The 23,116-nt window shown below is 40.0% G+C and overlaps 1 protein-coding gene across 3 annotated transcripts in view; it reads right to left on the reverse strand.

Annotated features, from left to right (window-relative positions):
* The window catches only part of Pcca (propionyl-CoA carboxylase subunit alpha), a 378,979-nt gene that overhangs the window by 303,225 nt on the left and 52,638 nt on the right, over positions 1-23,116 (reverse strand). For all 3 annotated transcript variants that reach the window (XR_009381162.1, XM_059273166.1, XM_059273165.1), the window contains exons 5-6: positions 9,881-9,994; positions 7,978-8,031 (exon numbers count right to left, since the gene is read on the reverse strand). Coding sequence is in view for 2 of the 3 variants with exons in the window: in XM_059273166.1 (XP_059129149.1) it covers positions 7,978-8,031; positions 9,881-9,994 (168 nt within the window). In the remaining variant the exon portion in view is untranslated. The remainder of the gene's footprint in view (positions 1-7,977; positions 8,032-9,880; positions 9,995-23,116) is intronic.

Here is a 23,116-nt window from a genome sequence, read left to right on the forward strand (position 1 = left end):
AGGAAACTTCCACCCACACATCTTAAATAGTAAGCTCCAATGGGACCATATTTAATGTCATAGAAATTGTGTGCCAAATATGAATCTTGCCCTGACACACACACAAAAGGAAACAGGCTCCTTAGTTATGAGCTACAAAATTCCAGTGCAAGGAAAAATACCATCCATCTTTTGGGTACAACCCATCTTTCTGTGATGGGAAGAAAGCTCTTTTGCAGGATGAGTATCTTTTAACTCATAATCTTAGGTCTTCAATAATGTTTAATGCTCGATGAACTTACTATGTTGGAATCATAAGAACAGATAAAGAGGAAGCAGAGAATGATAAAAACCAAGGCTTCAGCAATGAGAGATTAAAACAGAAAACAATTTTAACATAATATGGAGGATAGTATACCCAGTAAGAAATTTTTTATTTTTCATTTTTTTAGTATTCTAGAATTTGACAGAAAACATCCACCTCATTAGAAAGATACAGAAAAGTTAACACATGGACAGTGACTTTGAGCTGGAAAAGGCAGGGAGAGACACACTGTGCAGTGAGCAGAGTGTGGAAAGCGTGACACAGGGAGGCAGCATGCTTGGCAGCACCATGTAGTCAGGCTTAGCAGAGGAACAGCATTGTTGGTAAAGGGAAATGGGGGAGATAAGATAAAAAAAAAAAACTCAGGGAAACAAGAAGAAGTAGTGGGTTGTTCTACACTCTCTAACATGAACATCTAAGCGGAAGTTTTTGTTTTATCTTCATTTAGAGAAAATTTGATGTCTCACAATGATTTCTTTTCTGAATTTAAATCACTTACCTATTCTTTGCAGCACAGCTGTGAAGGTTGAGGCGCAGAACTCACACCTGACTCCTTTTCATACCCTCAAATGCCTTGGACAGAAATGTCAAGAAGCACCTTTAATGACTGTGATGGCCACTCTTGGTTGTCACCTTGACTATATCTGTACTGAACTGTAAGCCAGAAATGGAGGGCACACCTGGGATCCAGATCTTGAGGCAAGAGAACCTTGACTAATACAGGTATAGGTACCAGTGTAGAGGGGTATTGCTCTGACAGACCTGACGATGTTTTGGGGAAGATTGTGGAAGGACTTTGGAACTTTGGGCTAGAAGAACCATTGAGTGTTAAGAGCTCAGTGAGATATTTTTTAGGAGCTTGGAAGATAAAAATGTTTAGAGCAATGCAGAAGATGGAGGCCTGGCTTGTGAAAGTTCAGAGGGAAGTTTAAAGACTCTATCAGGGCCATTTGTTATTCTGAATTAAGAGCCTGTGGTTCTGGTTAGCTGAGGCTGAAGAATCCGCTGTGATTAACAAGATATCAGAACCACTAAAGCAAAATTTGCTTTGTTGGGATACTTGATGCTAGTTGGCTAGAGCTAAGAAATTAGCAGTGATTAAGAAGAGACCAGCATCACTGAGGTGACATCTTCTGGAAAGTATTTCCTGAGAGCACAGAGAAGCTGTGTTTCAGAGGTGGCCAAGGTTGTACCTTGCGCTGGCAGCCAGACTTGGTAACATGTAAGCATCATCCAAGTGGTATTGGTTTTGAAGGCATGACGGGGTCATGGAGAGCAGCTAAGGATTGGCACTGTGAGATGCCAGGAAAGGTCACTGGTGAAGATGCAGCCTCAATGGCAGTTGAAGGCCCAGGAATGAGGGAGTCATGCAAAGAAGTTGAGGGTTGGCACTATGAAGACAGCCTATGAGAGGCTATTGGTGAAAGTGCAGCCCAGTTTCAGCAAGGGACCCCAGCATTTTGGAGATGCCAGTACCATGGGCCAGTATAAAGACCACAAAGAACAGCAGCAGCAGTGGGGTAGAGCCAGCGTGAGCCTAGAAGATAAATTGTGTGTGCTGCAGATGGCAAAGCTGGAGAGGTGACCCAAGCCCTTTGGAGGTGTCCAGAAGATTGTAAGTGAATCCCAGATAATTGTACATCAAGTTATTTATACTGCTGGAGTTTGATTTTGCATGGTTTAGATTGTGACAGTACCCTGGTTCTTCCCTCCTGAAGGAAGTATTTAATTTTGATTTTTAAAGGAACCCACAGCTGAAAGATTTGAACTTTTAAAAGAGATTGGATATTTTAAAGAGACTGAAATTTTAATATGTTTGAATTGGTAAAGACTGTGGGACTTTTAAAATTATTTATTATTTTAATTTGAGATCTTGGGGATGAATAAGAAAGGAAGGAATATGGCTTAATAGCGATGTGTTTATGTGTCAAGTTGTCAAAGGGTCGACTGTACTGGGTGGTTTTGTGTGTTAACTTGACACAAGCTACAGTCATCAGAGGAAGGAGCCTCAGCTGGGGAAATGCCTCAAGAAGATCCAGCTGTAAGGCATTTTCTCATTTAGTGATCAATGGGAGATGGCCCAGCCCATGGTGGGTGATGCCATCCCTAGGCTGCTGTTCCTGGATGTTGTGGGATATTTGTACACTGTGTGAAGATGTATTGCTGAGATTGGTATAATAAAAAGCTGAACAGCCAATTGAAGGAGGTATAGGCAGGGCTTCCGTGGCAGAGAGGGAGGACAAGGAGGAAGAATCTAGGTATGCAGATTTCACCAGAGACTCTGAAGAAGCTGAACATATGGTACAGAACAGAGGTAATCAAGCCACAGGTCAGAATGTAGATTAATAGAGACAGGTTAATTTAAGTTATAAGAGCTAGTTAGAAAAAAATCTAAGCTAAGGGCAAGCTTTCATAATTAATAATAAGTCTCCAGGTCATTATTTGCAGGATAGCAGGTTAAAACAGTCCGAGGAGAAAGCTTGTTACATACAACATCCAATGTAGAAGCTCGAATTATCCAAATACAGCGTCTGAGAAAGCTAAGAAAAGTTCTGGACAAGGAGCCAGACGTGGTCTCTCAGGTAGGCAGATGCTCACAGCTCCTGGCCACTGCCTAGCCACCAGAACCTCAAGGTTGGGGGCCTAACTGCTGCCTAACAGTTTAAGATTTGTCTTATTCAGTCAGAGAACACTACAGGCACTTAGTAAAGCCAGGTCCAGACACAAAAATCCTCTAAAAATGATATAGTATGCTTTAAAATGTGCTTAGATGCTGAAGAAAGAAAACTGTATAGTCATTAAAAAAAATAATAAATAGCTTAAAAATAATGAAGTCTCTAAAGAGAGAGTAAAGTAATATAAAAGAAAAAAGCCATGTAAAGATGAGAAATACACAGGGTGTCTGGATCCTGTATGGTGCTTTGTTGGCTTTGAATTTTTTTAATGCTAATAAACAAAAAACAATAGCTATTGAGAGACATTGGATTATGGAAACTACTAAATTAAACCAACCTATATGTTTTAAGAATGTCTTAACTTCAGAATGGAAGTCAGAAAATGTGTTGGATTGGAGGAAAGGTTATGCCTTTGTTTCCACAGGAAACGAAAGGCTATGGATGCCTTCAAAATTAATGACGATCACATTTGATCAGGGGAGACCTGAAAATCACAGCTACAGACATAAAGGAAAATGCCAAGAAAGGCTATAGGACAGGTGATGTTATATGCTGATCCCTCAATATGGGTACAGCTCTGAGACTGGATGAGACATGATAAATTTTGTTGGCTATAGAATCCTCATGACTTATTATTACATACAACCCTTTCATAGGTTTAGACAGTCCAAACAGACTTATAAAGATAACAGGTGCCTTTTACCTGTTCAAATATAGAACAAAAACCTTCTTTAGCTGACTTGTGCACACTGCACATTCTATACTTGTGTTAATACAGATATGTTACCTTTAAAACTTTGTGTGTTTTCAAAAGAACAAAAACAAAAAAACAAAAAACAAAACCAGACACCAGTGAAAACAAGTAGGCCAAGTGATCCAGCCTCAAAATCAAAATGCCTCTGCTAGTGTCCTCAAAATTCTGCATCTAGAACAACTTCAAAGCTGCTAGCTGAGATGGTACAGCCGCACAGACTACTCCAGCCAAAATTTCAAATGAGCTCTACACGTTCCTATCACACAGACACTAAACAAAAAATAATACAACTACATCTCCCAAGACTAGACCATTATCTCAATTTTCTCAGATTCACTAGAGTGGCCATCACCCACAGACAACAGGAAGCAGTCTAGAGAACATGATGCCTATATCCCAAGAAGTGGGATGGGTGGTTTTTGGTCGTTCAATGGACTATGAATATTTATCATCATTTGATTGCAAGTTGTGGTTAGTCATGGTCAAGGAGAAAGCTGAGCAAAGGAGATTAGATTCAGGGAACTCATTCTGAAAAGTAAAAGAGGAATATAGAAATGATAGGACAAAAGGGTAGATTATTTGTTGGAGCCCACTGAGGTTTCCTAGTGGCTGTACCCAGCAGGACTGCATGAGGGGATGACTGGGCCACTGGCCTGGGTACCAGGTGTTCGGAAGGGTCTCCACTTGGCTGTATCTAGCAGGGGGAGGTCTTTTGCCCCTCCCCTTGGCATTGTTGTAAAAAGCCCTTTTGAATGAAGTTCTGGGCTGGTGGGTTTTGACCCAGACCCTCCCAAGGCTATGCTATGTTTCTGTCTTTCCTCTCATCATCTAGGTATCTCTTTCTATGTAATATTTCTCACTTCTCCCTACTCAAGAGTAACCTCGATGGTAATAGTGGGGGCTACTCCACCACAATTATTGAATCTACTTTTAAACTAAAAAGGCAACTACTAGTCTTAAATATTTTACATTGGTATGGATTTGTGTATATTGATACAAATTTAAGGTTATTTTTGTTAGAACATATATATGTTTCTACTCTTGTTTAAGGTATTGTACCTATGCAGCTCATTTAAAAATGTAATGTAAAAGTCTAGTCCTTGAAAGCTATTTAGGATAATTAAGAAATACAAGTTAGTAGTTAGTCATCTATAACAATCAAATTTGTAGCCATGTTAGGTATGTTTTTCAAGGTCAAACAGAGATATAGTTTAGATAGGTGGTCTTCAAACACTTCAGAGACCTAAAATATGTCATTTAAGATGTTTTAATAACATAAGGCTTTTCATGACAGTGAGACACATCTGCTCCTGACAGCACAAATCTACTTCAAAAAAGGATGATGGGCATCAAAGAACCTCCATATGGAGTTTGTTTTTATTGTGGCAAAGTTAACCACTGGGCAAGAAACTGCCCTTGCCTTGAAGAATAACAGTATGCTGTCCAAACTGGACAAGCAGGATACAAAAGAAAGTAACTGCCAAACTTTGCCAAGATAGGGTAGAACAGTCCTTCAAAATTCCTGTTTTACAGAAAAGTTTGTCAGATATTCTAGGCCTGTAGGCCAAAGATGGATGCCCCAATATTGTAGAGGAACCTTGAGTCCAGGCAGCCAAATGTTTCTGTAGTACCTATAGCTTTGGAAGTTGTTTGTTCTGCACTTCCTATTTACTCAAGCAATATTTTATCCTTCTTGGGTCTCTGATGGGGACTGAAGATTAGATAGTTATACAGTTTTCCTTGTTATCAAATTCAGAAAAAGAAAACATAAGAGATGTAAAGGATGAGAAACATAAAAGCTTAAGTTGTTTATCTAAGATGTTTTTAGTTCTAAAAAGTTATTTTTACAATGGTAATACAAGTTATGATAGAAAATGGTTTAGATATAAAACTTTGGACTCACCAAGATAGGATAGATAATGGAGTAATTACTCTGAATTTGCCAAATGAAAATGGATTGGATATTGTGAATGTAATTCTTACCTGATAATTTTTTATTGTATATAGTTTTACTGTATTAGAGTTAAAATCTTCCCTTTTTACTTAGACAAAAAGGGGGAAATGTGGGATATTTGTACACTGTGTGAGGATGTATTGCTGTGATTAGTGAAATAAAAAACTGAACAGCCAATAGCAGGAGGTATAGGCAGGGCTTCCGGGGCAGAGAGGGATGACAAGGAGGAAGAACCTAGGTATGCAGATTTCACCAGAGACTCTGAGGAAGCTGGGCATATGGTACATAGGTAATCAAGCCACAGGGCAGAATGTAGATGAATAGAGACAGATTAATTTAAGTTATAAGAGTTAGTTGGAAAAAAACCTAAGCTAAGGCCAAGCTTTCTTTTTGGTTTTTCGAGACAGGGTTTCTCTGTGTAGTTTTGGTGCCTATCCTGGATCTCGCTCTGTAGACCAGGCTGGCCTGGAACTCACAGAGATCTACCTGCCTCTGCCTCCTAAGTGCTAGGATTAAAGGCATGCGCCACCACCACCCAGCTTGTTTTTTTCTTTTGTTGTTGTTTTTAGTCAAGCTTTCATAATTAATAATAAGTCTCCAGGTCATTATTTGTGGGCTGGTGGTCCAACAAAGTCCAACCAGAAAGCTTGCTACACTTGAGTTCTACAAGAAGGTGGGCGGAGCAAGCGATGGGAAGCAAACCAGTAAGCAGCTCCCTCCATGGCCTCTGCATCAGCTCCTGCCTCCGGGAACCAGCCCTGTTTGAGTTCCTGTTCTGACATCCTTCAGTGATAAACAGCAATGCTAAAGTGTAAGCCTAAAAAATCCCTTCCTCCCCAACGTGCTTTTCGGTCACAGTGTTTCAGCACAGCAAGAGAAACCCTAAGACAATGACTAAATACATGAATGACCACACTGGCCATATCATTTAACTTTCTTGAGTGTCAAGCATTCATCTATGCCTGGAGACATGAAGACTATATGGCATGTATTTTAGGGCTTGGCAGGCCACTCATCTCTGTTGTTCCAGGACAAAAGCAGCCATAGACAAATACATAAATGAATGAGCATGAGTGGGTTTGAATAAAACTTTATTAATAAAATGCAGAATGTATTTGTCCCACAGACAACAGTTTTCCAACACTTTTTCTATACAAATGTAAATATAAGACTACACTATTTGAGAACATTCAAGTATAAGTTACAATAAACAATTCTAGACTATAGTTCTGCAATCTAAATAACTGTTCCAAATTAAATTTAGAGTTTTTGAGTTTCATCTAGAAATTGAAAACTACACTTATAAGTAATGCTCCAAAGAACAAAATACAAGTTACAAAGTAGAAAAAAAGTAACATATTAGAACAAGATAATTTAATACCTGATATAATTGATACAATCACCACCAAAGTTTTAACACTAATTAAAATTATATTTTAGTTCCTAAAACCTTAGTTTTCAGTGTTATCTTGAACATTGTTATAAATATATCTAAAAAATTAGTCTGATACAAATATAGGTTCATTTACCTAATGAAGATGGTGTAATGAAGACAACATTCACACCATTAAAGTTTTCCATGCTCATAGTGTAACAATAAATAACTGTAACAAGTCAATGAACAGTGTGACCTATTTACATAGATTTATTTTTATTAATCATGTGTATGCATATGTCTATGTAGAGTATTTATATATGAGTGCAAATGCGCACAAAAGCCAGAAGAGGGAGTTACCTGTAGAGCTAGAGTTACCAGAGTTTATAAGTCACCCAATATGGGTGTTAGTAACCAAATTTGGGTCTTCTGCAACAGCAGTATATGCTCTTAACCATCAAGCCTTCTCTCCAGCCCCATATTTACATTTTAAAATCTGAAATTTTTAATTTTAAAATTCAAGGATCAAATAATGTAACAAATTCATTAGAATGGTGACCTTAATTCTTTTCCTTTTTTTGGTTTTTTGAGGCAGGGTTTCTCTGTGTAGCCCTCGCTATCCTAGAACTCGCTCTGTAGACCAGGCAGGCCTTGAACTCACAGAGATCCACCTGCCTCTGCCTCTTGAGTGCTGGGATTAAAGGCATGTGCCACCACACCTGGTTCTTTTCCATTCTTATAATTAATTATTCATCAAGACCTAGATTACAGAATGAAAACATTCACTTTTAACAATTACCAAAGAGTCAGTAAATCAATTAGAATGCTATAATTCAGGAGTCCAACACAAACAGCTCATGTCTCTACACTGCTTTCTGGAATAGGGCAATCATTTCTGGCTTCTCATAGACTTACCAAACATCTTGCAAACTCTTTGTTTTCTGACAGGAATCCATACCCTGGGTGTACCTTAGGAATGAAAAGAAAAGGCTCTCTTAACTTTATCATACTGTAAATCTTCCCAAGCCACAAGGTATTCACTGCTCCAGTGTGTTGAAGGTGACTTCCTCAATGGCCAGTTCTATTGCACTTTTCTGAGTAAAGAATCAAATTCCTCCTTTGTTTTAGCACCAGGCAGCCCACAATGGCTTCTACGTCCTACCCAGATGCATTTGTCTACTCTATCCAACAGAAACTCACTTGACTTTTCCTGAGGCTGTTCAACAAGTTTAGAGAACTTCACAAGGGCTAGTGGGTCAAAGAGTTATGATCTACAAACTTTTGGCAAAATAGATGAAAATCTCAAGAATAGCTGCTTTCTAGAGCCCACACTTGCCAGGCATGGTGGCACAAGCCTATATATATAGTTCTAGCACTTGGAAAACTGAGGCCAGCAAACCTCTGAATTTGAGGCCAGCCTGGTCTACATAGTGAGTTCCAGGACAGCCAGAGCTATGTAGAGAGACCCTGCCTGAATGAATGAATGAATGAATGAATGAATGAATGAGCCCAAGCTCTAAGCCACACAGTACATCTTATTCCTAATAGCAGAAGGTGTTCTAACACTCTCCAGAGCCTTTGTCAAACTGCAATCAAATGGAAGTTTGGTTCAACTTTTACTTTGTACTCTCTATTATTTTTTCTTTTGGTATCTATTCTTTCCTTACTCCAAATTTGGCCAATGACAATTACTCTGTGCTTTGTTCCCCACAAGCCACAATGTGTACTCTAACCTGTGTCCTAATCAAGTCATTTTCACTCTAATACACACCAGCATCAGTCAGTGTTGGAGCAATTTCTAGTAAAATACTTCTGCTAACAGAAAAGTCAGATTCCTGAAGGAGCCAAAGAAAGAACCTGAAACAGCTACACACCTGATGCTTGACATAGTACAGAATAATTTAAACACTGCACAGCAGGAAAAGACCTTCACTCCATCATCTCATTTGAATAGAAAAAGCCACTGGAGACTGTGTTCTGACAAGCAAGGGTTAAAACCTTACAAGTTTTACTTCTGTTCAACGCTAATACACTGTAAGCATCCACAATATGGGGTCATAGAGTAGGGTTTTATTTAAGCATTTCTTCCTAAAGAAATGAGCAGACAGAGCACTAAAGAAGGTGCTCCAGGCTGGTGCAGATGCTGGCTGTTTTCATCCAACTGTAGTGATAATTCTGCTTTTAATATTAAATGTATAGTTAGTTCTCTGGTTAAAAACAAAAAAAAAGATTACTATACTTGATGTCAGAAACTAGTTTTTTCCTTGGATTCCACTCCATCCAACCCAAATTAGGGGTGGAGAAAGGATTTACCAATGTAAGTTATTAGCATTTTGTTGACACTAACAAACTGAGATAATTAGCAAATACACTGTTTTTATTTCTAGCAATGCAAATGAGTGTGAACAATTTTTTAAATGACTAAATTGAAATTTAAACAGTCTTTTCAGAGCCTGCTTATAACACAGAAGACTGGGATCTTTGTTTTTTGTTTTTAATGCTCTTATTACACTGAAAGGGTTAATCCTCAAAACTAATTGGGATTTCTTTCTTCCTGGCAAATGTGGAACTGGACTGAAGCTGCTCCCTGGTGTGAGAGCTGAACCCAGGAGCCACCAGCAGCAGCAGCCACCAAAACTGCCAGATGCTACAAAGCCTTTGATTTTCAGTAGTGAATCCGGCCACATTTAACTCACGTGACACAAACTAACTGCAACAGCACTTTCAGTCACCCTTTCTTATGTTTTCTAATACAAACTCCAGCCTTCTGCTCACTGCCTATGAAACAGCTGCAGAAGATAGGTTCATTCAGACTCACAGCTTGGGCCCTGGTTTTCTTAATGGCTTCCATGATGGCATCCACATTGAGGTAGCTTTTACTGGTGGGAGCTGGGCCAACACAGACAGCCTCATCCGCCATTTTCACATGAACCTAAAGAGACAAATCCCTGCGTTAACAGATGCTCTATAAAAAGAATTACAACCACCCGTAAGCAGATGCAAAATTTCAAATCTGATTGTTTCACAGTTACTCATAGAATCAAATTTCTTTTAATACCTGCTAAAAAACAACAACACAACAAAAAGGCTCAGGGTCTGTATTACCCATGACTTCATTTATTAGGCATGCCTCACCCACTGCCTAACCAAACAATTTCTATAATACACCTGTATCCCTCTTTGGTTCATCCATGCATAAATCTGATATCAAAAACTACCTCACTACATGGAACCAGAATAGTCCAATATTTTAATAACAGGCACATTCATGCCTAGTTCTGAGCAAGCTCCCCAGGAAGTTGGATAATTAGAGGGACTGAATGGAGGGATGCAATGAGTGTCCCTGCACAGCGTCAGGTCGGCACCAGGCTCAAATTAAAGCCCAGAACTAAAGAGTTCAATATCATAACACATGAACCAGAAAATTCTAAGAAACATTTAGATACTCTCACATTCGAGTCTTGTCCATCTTACATTTAGTCTAAAAAAAAATGATGTGTGTAGTAAGTACTCAATCTATTCAAATTCAGGCATGTGCTTTCCATTTTTAAGACAACTCCCTCTACAGTTTTTAGTCTGTGTGTTTTTGCTTAAAAAGAGGCTAGGTAGGCAATCAATAGTGAAAGATAAACTGTTTAATTCCAAAAAAAAATCTACTCTTTTTAAAATTATCATAGTATGTTTTTAAACTGGCATCTTATAATGATTTTACAGCTTAAGAAACTCACAATCAGATTATAATTATTTTGAAAGGCAGATACATAAAACTGGGTATGAACATACATCTCAACATTTATGATCCACTTCTCCACTGAGAGAGAAGAGGAGAGAACTACAGTAGAAAATATTTCAGTGTCTCTAAGTCATAATCTTCAGTTCTGAACTAATTTTTAAAAACTACTTTTTGAAGTGAGATCTGACTTTTAGAAAAAAAATCAGAATTATTTTTATTAATTCAATAAAGTTTTCCAATTCAGTAAATGTCATTGCACATTAAAAGGTAAATGATAACCTCCTGAAGGAGGTTACAGATCAGTATCTTAACACAAAATACTCAAATATATATACTCTTGTTTTGTTTTGTTTTGTTTTGTTTTGTTTTTTGGTGTTTCGAGACAGGGTTTCTCTGTGTAGCTTTGCGCCTTTCCTGGATCTCTCTCTGCAGACCAGGCTGGCCTCAAGCTCACAGAGATCCGCCTGGCTCTGCCTCCCGAGTGCTGGGATCAAAGCCACCACTGCCTGGCTTTATACTCCTTTAATGACACAAACTGCAAGGAAAGGCAGCCTTGCTTGAAAGGGGCTGTTAACTATTCCTTTGCTGTCTTGGCCTGGCTTGTTCTCACCCTCATGCTTCTCTACTGCTCTCACACCATTTCAGATCCTGCTGTCATCAACTGTGTTGTTGTCATTAAGACTGTGCATTTGGTTTGTTTTCTGTAAAGGAAAAATACTTAATGATTCTTTTGAAAGAACGCATTAGCCAAGCGAGGGCGGCTGCTGAAGTCAAGCTCGCGTGTGCTTTATACAATGTACCTCTCTCGTGATGTGCTGAGTCTTGGTGGGCACCACACATCTGGGTGACCCTCCTTTAATCAGAACTCTCACAGATGTTGGCATTGAATCACTTTCAACCTGAGAATCTCATTTTAATGTCTTTACCTGCTATATTATTATGACATGTGTATCTCCTCCACAAATCCTAGTGATATACAGAGAAAGACTGTGTCTTAAATTCTTTTTAAAAGCTCTTAATATGCTGTTATGCTAAAAGTTCAGGATGGGAATTTATTTAATAAACCCACATTATTAAATGGTAAAACTATCGTCTTTCAAGGAAAAAAGAAAAATGCCAACAGTAAGTCATTGTCTTTGAAGTCAAACCTAGCTACACCCAAAGGACGCCTTCTCAGCCTGAGCAATGGGTCTAATAAGTGGCACACATATGGAGGAAAAGAAATCCAAAGACACACATGTGCCCAAAATGTCTATAATGAACACATGCACACACACACACACACACACAATGGGAAAGGAGGGCTCTGATGGTGACACCTTGACCCGTCGTGTCTTCAAACTTCTGTGTAACTCTTCTGTTATTCTGTAGCTACCATAGTAGACATGCCTCCCTGCATTTTTACAAATGCCTCATAAACATACCAAGGACAAGTTCTGAGTTTAACATGTTGCTGATGATGATTCACATTGTTCTAATGAACACTCCAATTATACATCCCAAGCAGGTCAAAACTGCAAGTGCAAAACTGGACTTGACAGGCAAGGGCTGCACATACACTCACTTCTGTTTCTCAGAAATAGATTTCACTACAGAGGGGTGAGTTATAGCATCTCTACAAACCTACAGTATAGTGCAGGGTCAGAACAGATGGGCAGAGTCGTCTGAGAAGAAAAACATCTAGAGCCCTTCATCTTATTTACCACAGAGATAGTGACAAAGAGCAAAGCAGTCCAGAAAGGCTTGTTCTCAAGACTATTGAAACTGGGGCCAGGCATGGTGCACACGCCTTTAATCACAGTATTTAAGAAGCAGAGAAATTTATTGGCCGGGCGATGGTGGCACACACCTTTAATCCCAGCACTCTGGAGGCAGAGGCAGGCGGATCTCTGTGAGTTCGAGGCTAGCCTGGTCTACAAAGCGAGTTCCAGGAAAGATGCAAAGTTACACAAAGAAACCCCCTCTCAAAAAACCAAAAAAAAAAAAAAAAAAAAAGCAGAGAAAGGCAGAGCTCTGTAAGTTTGAGGCCAGCCTGATCTACATAGTAAGTTCCCTGGCTACATAGTGAGACTTTGTTTCAAAAAAGCTTTCAAAACTCTATTTGAGCCAGGTGTGGTGGTGCGCACCTTTAATTCCAGAACCAGGAGGTAAAGGCAGGTGGACCTCTGAGTTTGAGGCCAGCCTGGTCTACAAAGCAAGTTCCAGGACAGGCACCAAAACTACACAGAGAAACCCTGTCTCAAAAAAAAACAAACAAGCAAAAACAAACAAACAAACAAAAAACTTTCAGAGACAGAGAGGAGGAGAAGGAGGGAGGAGGGAAGGGGGGAGGGAGGGAGAGAAGGAAGAAAGGAAGGAAGGAAGAAATTCCATGAATGTTGAATGTTTGGAATGTTGTTGTTACTGTACTCAGTACATGAGGTGCCTCCCTTGACTTTTGAAGAGATTTTGCTTACCAAAGCTTTTATGTTTCAAAAACTTCAACATCTTGAAAAACAAAATTTTAAGTAATTTAATAGAAAAGGAAAACTACAGCAATCACAGACTTAGTTAGGCAAATTAATCCAGCAAGATTTGCTATGTTTCAAAAAAGAACATGTTAGTACTCCTAAATCCAGAAAACCAAGTACTTTCCAAAAGAGAATGCTGGTTTGTATTCAAGCACATGTAGTTTTATATTTTTAATTTTTTTTTCTTCTTTGTAGGAGAGTTGCTTAGATCCTAAGTAGTGAGTGTTTGGGTTCAAAGGTGTGTAGCTAGAGTTTTCCTGCCTGGCCCACAGTCAGGACAAATCTCTGTCACCCGCCAGTCCCACAGTCGCTCAGACCCAACCAAGTAAACACAGACTTATATTGGTTACAAACTGTATGGCCGTGGCAGGCTTCTTGCTAACTGTTCTTATATCTTAAATTAATCCATTTCTATAAATATATACCTTGCCACATGACTCTGGCTTAGCGGCATCTTCATATGCTACTTGTCATGGCAGCGGCTGGCAGTGTCTCCCTTTCCCTTACTGTTCCCTTAATTCTCCTCTCTGTTAGTCCTGCCTATACTTCCTGCCTAGCCACTGGCCAATCAGTGTTTTATTTATTGACCAATCAGAGCAATTTGACATACAGACCATCCCACAGCAAAGGTGTTATTTTTAAACTTACAAGACTGAAAAGAATCATCTTCGCATTGTCTTTTTTAAAGTAAAACTATGCTTGTCTAGCATGCAGAAGGCCTTGGGTTCAATACCCAGCACTACACACATACAAATCTAATTACTTAAATGTGTGTATATAGACAAGTTAAGACTGGTATCTAAATTTTATATTTTTGACTTAATAAAAAAAATGCATATCAACCAATGAGATGCCTGAGATATGCTGAAAATATTCCAGTTACCTCCTATGTTTATCAAGAAAACTGTACCTTAGTGTTAAAATATATAAATATATTGGGCCAGGTAGTACATTTAGCATAAAGTGTGATGGTCTAAACGGAAGTTCTCAATAACTTCAACTAGTACAGTCTGAGACAGGAAGTCACTTCCTCTCAATCAGATCTGACTGCAAGAGGATGGCCAGCAACACGTGTGTCTTCTACAACTGGAATTTTCCTTGAGCCACCAACCAGGTCCCAAATAAAGACACAGATACTTATCATTAATTATGAATGCTCAGCCTTACCTTAGTCTTGTCATTCCACTAGCTCTTTTAACTTAATTTAACCTACTTCTATTCACCTATGTTTTGTCTCAAGGCTTTTTACCTTTCTTTCATTCTGTATGTCCTACTTTTCTGCTTCCTCTGCATCTGGCTGGCTGCCCACCCCCTGGCATCTCCCTTTCTTTCTTCTCCCCTTCCTTGCCACTCCCCACCCCAGCCTAAATTCCTCCTCCTACTTACTCTCTCTGCCCAAAAGTTCCACCTATACCTCCTCCCTCACTATTGGCCATTCAGCTTTTTATCAGACCAATCAGGTGCCATAGGCAGGTAAGGTAAAACAGCAACATATCTTTACATAGTTAAGCAGACATTCCACAACAGTCTTCCACGTGATAACCTTCAAGGCAAAATATTCCCCACAACACCAATAGGCTGACAAAATGGAGACTAGATAAGATTCTTGCCTGAACCAGCAAGACTCACACAATTCAACCAGACATCAGGATCCACCAAATCTAACTCAAGCATCACCAACACGAAAATTACTAAGAACTGGAAAAATGAAAAAAGGAAAGTCAACTACACAAATCTTGATTTGAAGACTTGAAAAGAGTTACTTTCAAGCAATCAGATAAACTCCTACTTTCAAAGAGATAATTTGATCTCTGCACCTGCTTTGGTTATATTTTATTAAAGTAATATATTTAATTCATGATTATTAGGAATGTTAGAATTAAGGACTTTGCTACTTTTCCAAGTATAAATCTCAATCTTAAAAATGACAAGAACAGCCAGGTGGTGGTGGCACATACCTTTGATCCCAGCACTTGGGAGGCACAGGCATGCAGATCTCTGGATTTGAAGACAGCCTGGTCTACATAGTGAGTTCCTAGATAGCCAGGACTACACAGAGAAACCCTGTGTAGTTTTGGGGAAAAAAAATAAAAGGCAAGAACCAAACAGCTGCATAACTTCTGACCCTTTTTTTTTTTTTTTTTTTTGGTTTTTCGAGACAGGGTTTCTCTGTGTAGCTTTGCGCCTTTCCTGGGACTCACTTGGTAGCCCAGGCTGGCCTCGAACTCACAGAGATCCGCCTGGCTCTGCCTCCCGAGTGCTGGGATTAAAGGCGTGTGCCACCACCGCCCTGCCCTTTTTTTTTTTAAGTTTAGTTTTTGTATGTGAGTGTTTTGCTTACATGTATATTTATATACAATGTACATACAGGGTCCACAGAGACCAGAAGAAGGTGTCAGATCCCCTGAAGCTAGAACTACAGCTGGTTGAGAGCCACCATGTGAGTGCTGGGAATCAAAACTTGTCTTCTGGAAGAGCAATCAATGCTCTTAATCACTAAGCCATCTCCCCGGCCCCCAGTCCATTTTCTTTTTTTTTTTTTTTTTTTTCGGTTTTTCGAGGCAGGGTTTCTCTGTGTAGTTTGGCGCCTTTCCTGGAACTCACTTAGTAGCCCAGGCTGGCCTCGAACTCACAGAGATCCGCCTGGCTCTGCCTCCCGAGTGCTGGGATTAAAGACGTGCGCCACCACCGCCCGGCCCCAGTCCATTTTCTACAGCCTGTTTTTTTTTAATGTCACAAAAGATAATTGATATGGATTGATCAGGAAGCAGGTTCTATATTTGGTTGTTTATTGTTATGTTTTTGTTTTTCTAAGTCTGTCTTTCAGGGGTGCAGGGACACATTGCTGATGATGGGGTGTAGGTGACGAAAAACAGGACTAGAGGTATTTACTACAGGTTCTTTGTAGACATAACAGGAAAAAGAGAGGTATGGAAGAAGACAATAGTGTGGTGATATATTGTGTATCCCAATAAAGCTTGCCTGAGGATCAGAAGACAAAGCCAGCCATATATTAAACATAGAGGTCAGGTAGTGGTGGCACACATCTTTAATCCTATCACTCGGAGGCAGAGATCTGTCTGGATCTCTATAAGTTCAAGGGCACACTGGGCTACATGAGAGAAATAGAGCCAGGCAGTGGAGACACATGCCTTTAATCCCAGGAAATAATGTGGCAGGACACAGAAAGGTACATAAGGCATGAGGAAACAGGAACTCTCTCTCTCTCTTGAGGCTGAGGATTTTGTAGAGGTAAGAACGTGGCTGGCTTGTTCTATTTCTCTGATCTTTCAGCTTTCACCCCAATATCTGGCTCTGGATTTTTTATTAATAAGACTGTTTAGCAATTCATGTTACACAATAGACACTAAATTTCCAAGCAAAACCTGAGCAAAAGGCATGCATGTGGAGTTGGTGGGTGTGCAGGCAACAATGAAAAGAATTGTGGGATACAGCAAAGAGGAAACAGAGATGTACAAGGAAGATGTACAACCCAGGCAAGGGTTGGGTTGGGGACTGGTGACTAGATGTAAAAAGTAGAAGAAGCAGAGTGAAGGCTGAGGTATGTACGGTTTGGGTTTGTTTTCTTTTGTTAACTTCGGAAAACTTGAGAAGGAAACTATGTAAATAAGGAACTAAGAACACCTGGGATATGAAGTAATTCAAAAAGAGCAGGAGAGGGAAGAGGGATGGAGCTCACCTCCCACACAAGGAGGACTAACCAGGGTTTAACCAGAAAATACTAAAGGAAAGAGGAGAGAGTAAAAGGACAGACAAGGATAAGGAGCGTATGTGCACACCAAACAAGGACAGGGTGAGGAACAAATGCAGGCAGTTTTATTAAATTAAAGGGGCTAGCCTCAGGAAGTTTCTATGAAGCAAAAGACAAGACAGTTTTCTAATACAAGGAAGAAAATAGGGGTCAATGATGGTAGAAGCAAATTGAAGAAGTTGGAATTGGTCAGTGGGGACAGGGAAGCACAAGCCAACTAGAGATCCAGGAAGGATGCCTGGTGTTGTGCATTTACTAGTGACTCTTTGTTTTGAAAGAACTGGGGCAAAGTTGGCATGTGTGCTCACATGTTTGTCCATATGTGCATGTTCAGGTGTGTGTGTGTTCATGTCAGACTCTTCTACAATCACTGTCCACCTTCTGTATATAGAGGCAGGGTCTTTCACTTGAACCTAGCGTACTGGGATTAGACATGACCCACACACCCACCGGGCACTTATGTGGGTAACCAAATAAGACATCTCCCCAGTCTTCAAGAGGGGGACTTAAAGTAGCCTTTGGACTTGACAAATCAGATCTCCCTTGATCTTGGAGACAGACTTAATTAATATATTAATGAAAATAGAAAGTAATCTTCCTGAGTTGAAAGCAAATGTGAAGTAAGAAAATAACAATGAAGACTAGTCTTCCATGAAGATAAACTGTAACACGAGGTGTGCAAAGACCCTTCATGGTCTTCCAGGATTGTTGGCACAGAACACCTTCTGACTGCACACTGGTAAAACTCTTCAGAAACCATCTCTCCCTAGAGAAATGCCTTACAAACAGGTGCTCACAGACCTCTGTAGAAGCCCCTTAGATGAAGCAACAACAGCCAAATAGGAAGATACCCAACACTGAGAGAGAGAGAGAGAGAGAGAGAGAGAGAGAGAGAGAGAAAGAGAGAGAGAGACAGAGAGAGAGAGAGAGAGAGAGAGAGAGAGAGAGAGAGAGAACACCTATACAACCTATTTACACTCAAGAAAGTCCCATAAATGGATGACAGTGACTATCAGTGTTTTGTAGCATGAATCTCAGAGGTCTTATTAATAAAATCAAGCCTGAGGCCAGTTATTGGGATGAATGCTGGAAAATCAGAGAAGCAGAATAAGCCACAGCTTCCTCACCTCAGCAGTTCCTCAGCTGATCCTGTTTCCTCAGACTGGAAGCTTCTAAGTCCTCAATCAGAATGAATCTCAGCTGAACTGCTGCTCCAAAGCCTGAAACCTTAACCAGTTAAAAGCTTCTAGTTTTTGGTCCTCAAGCCTTATATACCTTTCTGCTTTACACCACCACTCCCTGGGATTAAAGGCTCACTTCTTGGGATTAAAGGCATGTGTCACCATGCCTGGCTGTTTCCAATGTGGCCTTGAACTCAGAGATCCAGAGGGATTTCTGCCTCTGGAATGCTAGCATTAAAGGTGTGAGTGCCACCATTTTCTAGCCTTTGTATCTAGTGGCTGTTCTGTCTCTGACCCCAGATAAGTTTATTAGGGTGCACAATATTTTGGGGAACACAATACCACCACAGTGTTTCAAAATGAGTGAAATATTAAACTGTTTGTTGTACATCATTTACCATAACAAAGCCTACACATACAACTATATGGCTCGGTAACAATGACAAGACTATTACTGACAAAAATAGTTAAAGTGCACATTTGAGGAGCTTTGTTACATAGTAGAAAGTAACCAACCAGCTAAGAAATACAGGGATTCCAAAGAAGAACAAAGGAATGAGAAACCGCCTGTGAGGACAGTCACAGTGATGAATCTGCACTAGTTTACACAGTTCTAATAAAATGTTGTAGCTGAAGAGTTTTCTCTCCGGGTCCTGCCAAGCCCCGGCAGTCCGACAGCCCACTTATAAAATAAACACACAGACGCTTATATTATTTAAACTGTTTGACCTAATGGCTCAGGCTTCTAGCTATCTAGTTCTTACATCTTAAATTAATCCATTTCTATAAATCTATACCTTGCCACATGGTTCGTGGCTTACCGGCATCTTCACATGCTGCTTGTCATGGCGGCAGCTGGCAGTGTGTGTCGTCGTCGTCGTCACCCCCACCACCACCTTCCTGTTCTCTCAATTCTCCTCTCTGTTAGTCCCGCCTATACCTCCTGCCTGGCTACTGGCCAATCAGTGTTTTATTTATTGACCAATCAGAGCAACACACTTGACATACAGACCATCCCACAGCAAGTCCAGCCCGACCTTCGGACAGTCCTTGGTAGAGGGAACTGTAGATTGAGAAATAATCGATAAAAGAAAGAGACAAAGACACAGGATAGTTTTGGGAGGGCTCTGAGTCAATTCCACAGTCGCCCTGAGTTTATTATTCACAGCCTTTTTATACACCAGCAAGAGGAGAGGCAAAAGACCTCCCCCTCTCAAGGTCAAGGTACAAAGCACAAACAAGTGTAAATACCTCCTTAGTACTCAAGACACCTGGTAGCCATGCCTTTGGCCAAAACATCTTGTTATGCAGCCTTGCTAGGCAAAACAAGCTCAGACTCTCTGACCTTGAGTCAAGACAGAATAAAGCCTCGCTATGGAGTCTCTGTGGGTCCCCACAGTAGTCACCAAAAGTCATAGCATCCCAAAGCATTACTACAGACCACAAGCTGGTATCACTGTCCCATGTATGCTATACAGGAAAAGATGTGTTTAATTTTCTTATCTTACTTACTCAAGTGATGTATGTATGCATATACTAGCTTGGTTGAAAGAAATTTTTAAAGATTAGGCAGTAAGGGAACAAATACCATTGATAACTGTTACTGAACAGTCCTTTCAACATCTCTCAATCCCATTTCCTACCCTTCAGCTATTCCCAGCCTTTTATGTATCCTTCCAGACTTCCGTGAGCATCTTTATATGAATATGTAACATAATAGAATGTTTCATTCTGCATCTAGAGTTTTCTTGGTATAACTTACTCACACTATAGATTATTCTGTACCTTGCTTCATCACTTTTTGAACAGTCTACTTCAATTTCTAACAGTTACTCAAAACTCCTAATAAACTAGAGGTCAAGCTACTGAACCATTTTCCCAATATTGAACATGGTTTCTAATTTACAGATATTGTAAAATAAAAACTGCAGAAGCCTCCAGTTATGAATATGCTAATTTGTACACATACATGTGCTTCTGTAAGAAAATACTTGAACATATAAGTACAGCAAACTAAATAACCTAAAGCTTATATCAGCTTACATTCTACTGAGGGGAACATCCCCACACTAAACGTAATTGAGCACTTTAATTTCAATCTAATGGAGAAAATATATTTTCATTTTTAAAATATTTATATTAGCAGTTCTTTGTTTGGTTTTTGGTTTTGTTTTTGAGATAAGGTCTTATGCATCCCAGGCTGGACTCAAACTCAAGACACAGCCAAAGATGACCTTGAACTTCTAATCCTCCTTGCTCCAGTTCCTGAGTGCTGGGATTACAGTTCTGTGCCTCCACTCCTGGTATTTTATGATCCTAGGGCTTAAACAAAGATATCAGAGCTCAGTGACTTAAGGTGGCTAGCACAGTGGGTACATGTAAATTCCCTAACAGCAGAAAACAGTAACCATGCCACAAACACCTGTGTGTTACACCACCCCTGACAAACACAGTTCATTTTATTTTTTAAAGATTTGTTTTTTATTTTGTTTCTAAGTGTCTTCGCCTTTATGTGTATCCACGCACTACCAGTGTGCTTGGGGCACGCAGAGCCAGAGGAGGGTGTCAGATCCACTGGAACATGAGTTAAGGATGGTTGTGAGCTGCCATGTGGGTACTGGAAACTGAACACAGGTCTTTTTGCAAGTGTAACAAATGCTCTTTACCATGAGCCATCTTTCTAGCCCTCATCTCATTGCTTATATTTCTGAATTCAACTCAAATTTTCAGAACAGAAACAGAAAATAGCCAGATTCTTTGTCAGAATGTAACACTCTGACAGGCAGAGGCAGGCAGATCTCCATCAATTCAGGCCAGCCTGGTCTACATGGTGCGTTCCAGACCAGCCAGAGCTACACTGAGGGACCCTGTCTCAAGGAAATAAAAAAGGGATAAAACCTACAGTCAGTTCCCTTTGTGTTGTTTCTATGGCAATCACCAGAGGGCCAGACATTCTTAAAAGAGCATCTCAAATGGTACACTCTGATGGGAACATATTTAATGGGATGGAAATTATATACCAAATAACAGTCTTGCCCTGATGCACACACAAAAAAAGGAAGAGGGTTCTTTAATCATGAGCTACAATTTTTCATATTTAACAAAAATAGCAATATGAAATTATCAAAAAACTAATATATAAAATTGGTATGTAAAAATATAAATTTTGAGAGAAAAATTATAAATGTTTCTCCATTTATGATGAGTACATACATATCAGTAGACACACTGTAAGTAGATGATACCACTAGTTGAAAGTGTGTTAAAGGACCAGTGAAATAGTTCAGTATGTAAGCCATATTCAATCCACAGGACCCACAAGGTGAAAGGAGAGAACTTACTCCCCAGAACTGTGTTCTGACCTCCATACACACACACACACACACACACACACACACACACACACATATACATCCACATTTAAAGGACTAAAATTATAGCTCAGTTTGTAGTGTGCCTGCATAAAACCCTGGGTTATGTCCCCAACACTACATAAACTGGGCACAATGGCACATGCCTATAATCCCAGCCCTTGAAAGGCAGAGGCAGGAGCATCAGAAGTTTAAGGTTATCCTGTGCTACATAGTGAGTTCAAGGACAACCTGAGATATATACGACTATGTCTCAAAAACAAAAACAGAAAAAGAAAAATGTTAACTACTCTTATCAGCTTTCTATAAATTGCTATAAATGATACCTGAGATGAATCAACTTCCTAAAAGGAAAGGTTAACCGAGGCTCATGGTTTTAGAGGCTTTAGTCTATGATCAATAGGCCCATTACTTTGAATCTGGGTGGGGAGAGGGGCGTGGAGTATATGGTGGGAAGTATATTATGAAACAAATTGTTACCTTCTGGCCAGGACTGAAAGAAGAAAGGAAAAGAAGGGGCTAGGGAGCATTCTCCCCTTAAAAAAAGGTCCCCAGTGACAAGAAAACCTCTTAAAAGTTTCTACACCCTTAGAACAGTTGCAAGTGGACTAAGCCTTCTCACTACTTCCTTTGAGAACACTTCCAATCCAAACTAGAGCAACACCTAATCTACAGAACACCCTAGCTTAACGTCCCATAAACTATGGAGTATTGGTTCTTTTCCCTCCTGATTTTAGGGCTAATCAGAGCTCCAGTTTCTGCCACTATCAAGCATCAGAGGGGGGGCAAAAGGCTCATCTTGCATACAGCTAGCCTGGGAAAATATCCAAATTCAGAACTAGAATGAAGGTCTCTTCTGAAGCTGCATCACTTTTGCCGAACTGTAAAATCAAAGTGTTTAAGATAGCTATGAGATGCCAGGGGCTATCTACACATGGAAACTTACAAAGCGGTTTGTGTAGTTTTGAAACCAAATCCCCTTACCACTCAGAAAGCATTCCAGCTGAGCCACATCAGTACAGCCTCGGGATCTATAACACTTAATTAGAATAGTTCATGGAAGATACTTGCCTAGATTTAATTATACAGGCTCCTTTACTCAATACCTAATATCCATTTGGGGAATAGAGCATAGGCTAAGAATTACTCTATGATTGACTCACAGAAGAACTCAACACTCAGTTGTCAACAGAATAAAATACTTTTCAATACTGTTTACAAGCAGTTTTACCCAAACTTAACACTTTCCTTCTAGACACATGAAGTTCTTGCTCTTAAAAAGCCCATGTGTTCTCCAGCAGATATGTTCTCCTGCCCCAGGTCCTCTGGAGGACTCAGCACAGACACAGCACTCCTGCCCAAGCTCCTCTGGAGGACTCAGCACAGGCACAGCTCTCCTGCCCCAGCTCCTCTGGAGGACTCAGCACAGACACAGCACTCCTGCCCCAGCTCCTCTGGAGGACTCAGCACAGACACAGCACTCCTGC

This window comes from Peromyscus eremicus, chromosome 9, assembly GCF_949786415.1.
Source record: "Peromyscus eremicus chromosome 9, PerEre_H2_v1, whole genome shotgun sequence".
Lineage (NCBI taxonomy): Eukaryota > Metazoa > Chordata > Mammalia > Rodentia > Cricetidae > Peromyscus > Peromyscus eremicus.